This window comes from Phalaenopsis equestris, unplaced genomic scaffold (genome assembly GCF_001263595.1).
Source record: "Phalaenopsis equestris unplaced genomic scaffold, ASM126359v1 Scaffold234130, whole genome shotgun sequence".
NCBI lineage: Eukaryota > Viridiplantae > Streptophyta > Magnoliopsida > Asparagales > Orchidaceae > Phalaenopsis > Phalaenopsis equestris.
This window is the reverse complement of record NW_018252054.1, coordinates 105,307-114,609: the sequence shown is the minus strand read 5'-3', so window position 1 is coordinate 114,609 and position 9,303 is coordinate 105,307. Positions and strand designations below refer to the sequence as shown.

Here is a 9,303-nt window from a genome sequence, read left to right as displayed (position 1 = left end):
TATATATATATATATATATATATATATCGATTTATCAAATAACCAATGTTCAACCACCAATTTAACCCTGAACAATTTCACCTTTAAGTCTAATATCCGGGTCAAGTTTCAAAGCCTTTCTCCATGTTGTGTTAAACTCTTTCCTAGAATCACCATATAATCATTGCAGAAAGATAAAATGTTGAAGTCATAAAATAGGCTGTAAAACAAAATGAATCTGTAAGAAAATGAGGGCCCAAGACAAACTTATTGAAATCGGAAAGTGTTATAAGTTACAGATAATTTAATTTAGTCAATTATAATAAAACAACATAAAGGCGAAATGAACGTCCAAAACAATTGATGGATTCCTCATATTAAGAAAGTAAATTTAACCAAATGCGTAAAAATTAACAAGTTTAAGGTGGTCGGAAATCCAACAGATTAGGAAAAAAATGTAATAGAAAAAAGTTAGCGGAAGATGAACTGTTTACAAGACCTATACCAATCAAATGAAAAGCAAATTATGAGGAACTTCTCTCTTTAAGAAATTTGAAGGAAAATGCATACTTTCTGCTGTGAATCAATTAAATGCCAAGAAAAACAGTTTAAAAATAGAGATAAACTCTGCATAAAATTCATTTAGTGCTTTTATTTCTAATTTAATAGGGATATTGCAATTTTTAATTACAAAACCATAAATTTGGGACAAGGAAGAACAAAAAGACTGATATTTAACAAGAAAATGCTTTTTAAAAACTTCACCGCTTTACAGCTTTGTAACAAAAATGCTTCCAGCTCCTTTAGCACGGCCAATGGGGCATCCTGTTGTTGAAAATGCAAGAAATTACCAAACAATTCCATGGGAGAGAAATCAAATACATAGTATTACAAGCGGGGCAGGAAAACATTATAGTTGTAGATAGAAATATTAAGATAGAAAATTATTTTTATAAAAACTATTAAATTGAATAATCAACAAATGCATACTGTTACATTCCATCTTTTTTATTATTTTGCTTAATAAAGCTTCAGTTTTATTTAAATGTGTAAAATTATGTTTCAATCTTCAAAGAATCATACCTTTTCTACATCTTATTTTTACATTTATTGAAAACATTTAGGAAAGTTAGAAGCTTCTATGACAAACCAAAATACTTTGCATCCAATGCAATTGTGGATTACACTTGATAAAAAGTCAGAGAGAAAAGAGAGGATAAGAGAAAAGAAATCATTTGATAATAAAATTTGGTAAAAGTTTTGTTAGATTATCTGAAGATTTAGGTGAAATCTTATATATAAGTTCCACTGGAAACATACACTAACCACAATGAACGGTTTCATGAAGATTTCTAGGCTTGGATGCTTCTGCCATGGTGATCATCCTTACTCTAAGTCGAATCCTTAGCTTGATGCTAACAGCATAAAAATTGACGTAATCTCTGATTGTCTCTAGACAAGGATGATTTTCCGTCACTAAGGAATACTCAAAGCTCATAATGTTTAGTCCCTATCCTATAACGTGTGATCTATGAATAACTAGAAATTATTATAATGGATGATCTATATTTGATTATTTCTACCATTAAGACATATACCGGCAAATGCATACATAGTTTTTTTATGCCTTGATTAATACATAATAAAACATTTGAATCATTCTCCAAGTCCTATACTACACTGATATATGCTATACGAGACCAAACGAGAGAATATTGCATAGTGCAATACATCACATGTCATGGTGCACTATAATGTTACAAAAATAAATTTTAATTATGAACCTCTTTAAAAAATACAAACAAATTTCATGGTGAAGTATAATGCGTTTGTATTAATTTTAAATTGCGGAACTCTTAGAGATAGACAAATAAAAAATGGCTAAATGGAAACTACATAAACTTTAATAAAATATTGTATTTTATTTACTTCAATATTATCAAAGCCATGGCTTTGATCAAGCTCACTCAATTACCCGATAAATGCTACGTTACATTGAGCGGAACACGAATGATCAGGCTCAAAGCCATCAAATAACTCATTTGAATGTCTTGAAAATTAGTAAAAGCTCCACCCAGGATGTCATCATATCCATCCAATAAAAATATATGATAGGAATCTAGAAATACTAAATTGATTGAACATTTTACTTCTTTAATTAGGAAAATAGACTCGAGGAATATTTGGATTTGTTTCACTAAGATATATTTTCAAACTTAATAGTTTTATTTTATTACTACTATTTTTTTCTATTTCTTCATTCACTTTTCATTATAATTATTAATCCTTATAGCTATTAAGATCATTATTAAATTGCTTTATGAAATAATCAATTCTCTCTCCTATCCCTCTCTCTTCTCCTCTTCCTTTTCTTCTGGTGGGATATCTAGTGATGTAAAAGCCTTCCTCTATCCATTCACTCTATCTCTTCATCAGATAAAGCATCATGTCCCATCACAGTAGAACAAGATATCTCTGCTCGCAATAATGTGAAGCATTTTGCCTCGCATTCAAATCCATCGCCCCACTATAATCCCCATCATCATAGTTGTTGCATTCTTAAGACATATAAGCAGCATAAGTGTCACTGTCATGACCCGGCTATTACATGTCACATTGCATCACATTCGCTTTTCAATAATACATAACTTGTAAAACCCACGAAAACTCTTACACGTTGTAGGTAAACATTATGCTCTTCATGCCTTTCAACAGCCCTCCAAACAGTTGCTCATTATTTTTCCCGTGTCTTAAGCCAACCACATAACTGCACCTTGATTAACGAGTTGCATCACCCCCAACAGCCGATCATTCCCAACGATATTCTAACCTCCACATTCAAACACAAGCACTACCCTACCCATGCCAAACCGTGCATTGCCTCTTGCCTCATGTCAATGAATGCAATTGACTTTTTATCTCTCCTTCCCGCACAATTCATCGTGTTTCTGCACTACGTCACATTTTTCTTCCTCTAAAACACAAAATGAGATGCCCCTTCATCATCCCACGCATATTAAACTTTGCAATCTATGTTCTTGTACCAATGACACGGGGTGCCAAAACACGCCAGTCGGCTGAACCGGCTTACAAACTCTCGTGCAGGTCCAATGGACCGGGCCCAGGCGGGATGATTCGCGCATCCTATAGAGGTTGCGGGACGACCACCCTTCCTTTGGTGCTCTTCTTCGCATAACTTTAATAGCTATTTTTCTGGATATTTCTTGCCTCCCCACCCCTTCCTTTTGTGTGAAAGTTACCTTATTTATTTATTTCCTTTTCTTATCCGAAGGGAGTCTATAAATTGTTGTTTTCTGATTGTAAGGTTCAGTTTTGGCTGTGTTTGCTTTCAGATTTTAGATGTGGAGATTTTTCCCTCTTATTAGGGTTGTATTCGATGAAAGGTGGTGCTCTTATCGTATCCAGCTCCAAGGTGATGTTGTATCCTTCCAATTTCTTCCCATCTTCTACCCGACCCCTTCTCCCACTCCTTCAGTAGCCACAGACCACCCCCATCTTCCTACAACAATTCTACCACCACCCATACTGCCACCGCAACCTGTTGCCCAGCCATTCAGTCCCCCCATTCCAGCACCTGTACCCCCTCTCCCTACAACCACCTAGGTTGCCCAGCGCTCCAAGCCATCTGCCTGCATCCCACCATCCCTTCTCTGTTGTAATCCTTGTTGTCCATCCCACCTACAACCCATCAAACACTGTTCCACCCGTCCTTACTCACCTTTCCTTGCCACCACGTCAACACCACAACCGCCTTCGAATCTCCTCCAGCCCTATCGGAAATTAGTCTATTATATGTACTAATAAAGTTTGTTTGTGCGTTGCCGCTAATTTCCTACCTAGTTCCAGCGTCATTTGGTATCAGAGCTAGCCCCAACCCTAGTCTTATCCTAGGTTTCCTAGCATCCTCCTGCACCTAATTCACCTCCATCAAATTTTTTTTCCTTCAATTCCTAACCCTAGTCATGACACCGCGTAGAGACACATTAGACTCGACTCAAAAAGAAATTCAACAAAAAAACTCGTCATCTGCAATGGAGATTAACAGAGCTGAATGATGAGAACTAGAACGAGATTACCTTCAACTATGATTTGGAGGGTCAAAGGGAAGACAAAGACGGGGATTTAAATTTATTCCACAGAGAAGATCACAGTGACAAGGAATATCGACCACGCCGTTTTGGAATCCCATATCAAAGGAGGTCTAGAGAAGAGGTCACTTATGGAGGTCAGCGGAACTTTGGCATCAAGATGGACCTCCCAAAATTTGGAGGTATGGACCCGATGAATTTATCAACTAGTTGCAATCAATTTAACGTATTTCAAGAATAAAGAAGTATCAAAGGACCAACGAGTCAAGCTACCTGCCATTAAACTAAGAAAAATGTCTCTATATGGTAGGAAAATCTACAAAGACAGAAAAAGAGAATGCAGTGAGAAGATAACTACGTGAGAGAAGATGAAGAAGGCAATGCAGAAGCCATCACAATATTACGAGTACATGTTCCTAAAACTCTATGAGTTACAGCAACGGGATCTCTCAATTGAGAAGTTCACAGCCCAGTTAGACCACTTGCAGCTGAAGTGCGAGCTAACAAAGCCAGAGGAGCATATCGTAGCCAGATACCTCGAGAGTCTGAAGCTTGCCATTAGAAATGGGGTATAGCTACAACCATACTAGACGTTGGGGGATGTCCAGACACTAGCCTTTAAGGTGGAGAAGCAGTAGAAGCAAAGCAGGCAACAGTCGTCCTTCAGACAACCATTTTCAACTGTCACATGAAGTGTTTACAACCGATAAGGATGCCTCGAGAGGAAATAACAAAAATCGGACAGAGAACTGAAAAAGCATATCAAAGTGGGAGGAAGCCAGAAAAAGGTAGCTCGTCCAATAAAGTGTAGGCCAGAAAGTGTTGCATGAGTCACTGCTATGGTCACATAGCCTCTAGCTGCCCAACAAGTCGGATTGTCACACCCACAGATCAGAGCATCCTCAAGGAGGTCGATGAGGAGTCAGATGATAGTCCAGAAGAAGAGTTTCAGCTCCACAGAGATGAGGGGAAAGCATTAGTCGTTCGGCGAGTATTGTCGTCTGAACTAAAATGGGACTAATTATGGTTAAGGCATAGTATATTTCGGACCAAGTGCACCATCAAGGGCAAGGTCTACAACCTGATAATCGACAATGGGAGTTGCAAGAATGTGGTGTGAGAGCTCATGGTGAGAAAGTTGGGACTGGACATGCAGCAGCATCTACACGATTAAAAAAGGTAAATGGGATACAGGTAGATAAGCAATGCCTAGTTGACTTCTCCATCGGAGACCAGTGACAGAAACAAGTATGGTGTGACATAATTCCTTTAGACGCGTGTCGCATTCTGTTGGATAAGCCTTGACATTGTGTTTGCAAAACTCAACACGAAAGTTTCAAGAACACTTATTCTTTCAGAAAAGATGGAAAATGTATCATTTTGCTACCAATTAAAGATACGAAAGGCAGGAGCAATACAGAGGCAACATTAGTTCCTTGGACTTTGCTGTAATCAGTTAGAGATGCCCCCATAACACTAGCATTAGTCCTCCTAGAATGAAGCGAGGAGGACAAGGAGGTAAAAGACTACTGCAACCAGTACTAAAAGACTATCTTAAATGTGTATTTTGCATTAATAAATCAAAAAGGTAAAAGAAAAAAACAATGCATGTATACATCTCTGATGTACAAAAGTGATCCTAATCATCTACAAGTACAGAAGAGAGTTCTTTATCTTCATCTACAAGCATCAAAACAAAAGAACTACTGAGAGCGTGCTTAGCACAAAAATGAGCTGCCCTACTACATTCCTTTGGATGCATAAAAAACAAAACTTGCTTAAAATTTAAGAGAAAAGCTACATCTGATGCTTCGGCGAGCCTTTGGTTCCAAATCTCCCTTTTCATGGTGGATCTCAAAAAGGGTAACTTAGGCGCTCTTGCTAGCATTACCAGACTTCAACCAGCTTTTCAAGGTAGAATGTGATACCTCCAGAGTGGGAACAGGAGCAGCACTGAGCCAGGGAGAACATCCTATAGCCATTTTTAGTAAAAAGTTGAATGAGTCTAAAAGAAAATACTTAACTTACGACAAAGAATTCTACGCCATGGTAAGTGCGCTAGAGCATTTGAATTATTACATATTGACGAACTAATTCACACTTTTTTAAGGCGAGGTCCTAAAATTCCTCAACAGCCAGAGCAAATTGAAGGGTCGACACCCCACCTGGGTGAAATTTCTAGCCTCACTCCAGTTTGTGTTTAAGCACAAGGCGGATAACCAGAACTACCTAGTAGATGCACTAACTCGTTGACATTTATTGATCACATCCATACAGGCAGTCCGTGTTGTGGGCTTCGAGGTCATAAAAGATCTAAATGAAGCAGACGAAGATTTCGGATACATCTGGGTAAAATGTCAGAAGAAGCTAGCAAAGAAGTATTACCAAGCAGATGGATACTTGTTCCACTAGAGTCAAAGTCAGTTGTGCGTTCAAATGTACAATTTTAAATATTGCTTGAAGTTCTATTTATTAAATTTTATCTACTTTTTCAAATTTATAGTATCAAGATTTACATACATTCCACTTCATTCTCAATTATTTGCACATCCAACAGATAAACTTCAATTTTTAAATATATGCCAACTTACACATACATGAAAGTGTATTTTATTTTTTGAAATTAATGTTAATAAACAATAAAAGCTCCATTAAAGTAACATTAAAAAAAAGCTCACATGTTTTCTATAATCCAACTTTTATTTTATTTTTAAATGCAAATTGAATTTGAATTCAAAGTGAGGATTTAAGTACCCAAAATCGTTTATTAGTTCTAGATTTTATGATAAAAAGTTGTAAAATAAAGAATACTATAACTCATCATCATAGAATGAGATGGGGGAACCTAAATAACACAAATAAAGTTAATTTTATGAGTAAAATTCAATATTTCAAAATTTGTGATGTTTATGAAGAAGCAAGTGTTATGTGGGGATAAAGTAACCAATACTATTAAACAAATAGCAAAAAAATGTGCTTGCAGAATCAAAAGAAAAAAAATTTTATGAATTAAAATAATTGGTGGTTGAATAATAATGTGCAAGAAAAAATAAAATATAAGAAGTTCTGTTAAAAAAATTGGTTTAAATGTAAAATCTTAGAGAATTGTCAAAAATATCAATCGGTCTGCAGGGAGTCTAAAAGAAAAATCTGTGACGCTAAAAATTTTTTAATTGAAGTTCTTGGGGCTTTAATAAAAAAATTAGATACTAAGGAGGGTAAAAAATATATGTATAAGCAAGCCAAACAAAGAGAAAAGAAAAATAAAAATTTAACTCAAGTAAAGTGCATAAAAAATGATAATCAAAATGTGTTTTTTTTAGAAAAAGATATTCAACATAGGTGGGTGAATTATTTTGGTAAATTTTTTAATGAAGTTTCTAAAAATACGATCGAGCTAAGTGATCTAAATAGTTAATAAAAATAAAGCTTCTCATTTTTATCGTCACATTAGTAAAAAATAAGTCGAGTATGCTTTAAAGAACATCAAGGGTGGAAAGTCTGTAGGACTTGATGATATGACTTGATGATATCTGTAGGACTTGATGATATCTCAATTGAAGTGTGAAAATATATAAGAGATTTGGGAGTTTCTTGGCTTACTAAACTCTTTAATATTATTTTAAAAACTAAAAAGATGTCTGAGGAGTGAAGAAGAGTATTAAGGAAGAGTATTTTGGTCCCATTTTTTAAGAATAAAGAGGATGCACAAGAGTGTGTCAATTATAGAGGTATTAAGTAGATGCGTCATACTTTAAAATTATAGGAGAGGATAATTGAACATAAGTTAAGAAGTATTACAAAAATTTCTTATAATCAGTTTGGATTTATGTCGGGCAGGTCTACTATGAAAGCTACAAATATATTGAGAGGTTTGATGGAGAAGTTCAGAGATAATAAGGAAGATCTACATTTAATTTTTTTTTTATTTAGAAAAAGCTTACGATAAGGTTCCAAGAGGTATCCTTTGGAGAGTTCTTGAGAAGAAAGGTGTTGATATGACTTATATTCAAGTCATTAAAGATATGTATGCAAGAGTTGTTACTTGTGTTTGAATTGAAGGAAGATTGACCAAACATTTTCCTATTTCTGTGGATTACATCAGGGATCAGTTTTAAGCCCATATATTTTTGCTTTAGTAATAGATTTTCCTACTGGAAATTTACAGGAGAAAGTACCTTAGTGTATGTTTTTTGTTGATTATATCCTTCTCGTGAATAAAAAAAGAGAAAAAGCTCAGAAAAAACTTGAATTATGGAGCTCTACATTGCAGTCTAAAGGCCTTCATTTGAGTAGAACTAAAACTGAATACATAGAATATAATTTTAGTAGTAGTAGTTCTAGTGACAAAAGTATAACTTTGGGTGACCAAATTATTAAAAGGTGTGAACGATTTAGATATCTCGGGTCTATTGTTGGTGATATAGAAGGGGAGGAAAATAGTAGAATTCAAGTTGGTTGGTTGAAGTGGAGGAATGCTTCGGGCCTTTCGTGTGATAAAAAAGTACCGCTTAGATTGAAAGGAAAAATTAATAAAAGGGCGGTGAGACCTGCAATGCTCTATGACGTTGAATGTTCGCCTTTAAAAGAGAAGCATAATACTAAGTTAAGTGTTGCTGAGAAGATAATGATTAGGTGGATGTGTGGCTTTACACAGAGACAAAATGCGAAATGATTATATTCATAATAAAGTTGGTGTAGCTCCAGTGAAAGACAAAATTAAAGAAAGTCGTCATAGATGGTTTGGTCACATTAAACATTGACCATCTGATGATCCGATTAGGAGGATAGATGTTTTAGATTCGACTTATGTTAAGAAAGGCAGAGGTAGACCTAGGAAGATATAAGCTTATTGTATAAAAAAGATCTTAATTTACTAGAACTATCTTAATTTACTAGAACTAAATGATGAAAATAGGACACAATAGAGAAAAAGGATTCATGTAGCTGACCCCACGTGGTGTGATTACGGTTTTAATGTTGTCGCAAATTGAATGTGAATTTTCTTGAGAACACAAATTTAATTTGTATTTTCAATCATTTTATTTTTCTAATTTAAAGTATACATAATCTGAAATGTCTTTCACAAAAAATTTTAATTAAATGAGTTGTTAATTTTATTTTCATTTTAATCATTCTTTTTTTTAATTAACTAATTCATTACTTTTTTTCTTAAAATTTAAAATAAGTTTACATGTTTAAAAACTTAATTTAT

General features: G+C 34.9%; 1 protein-coding gene across 2 annotated transcripts in view; it reads right to left on the bottom strand.

Annotated features, from left to right (window-relative positions):
- LOC110038840 (proteasome-associated protein ECM29 homolog) overlaps nt 1-9,303 on the bottom strand; it is a 192,424-nt gene that overhangs the window by 118,780 nt on the left and 64,341 nt on the right. For both annotated transcript variants that reach the window (XM_020743756.1, XM_020743757.1), the window contains exon 13: nt 745-804. In XM_020743756.1, the coding sequence (XP_020599415.1) occupies nt 745-804 (60 nt within the window). The remainder of the gene's footprint in view (nt 1-744; nt 805-9,303) is intronic.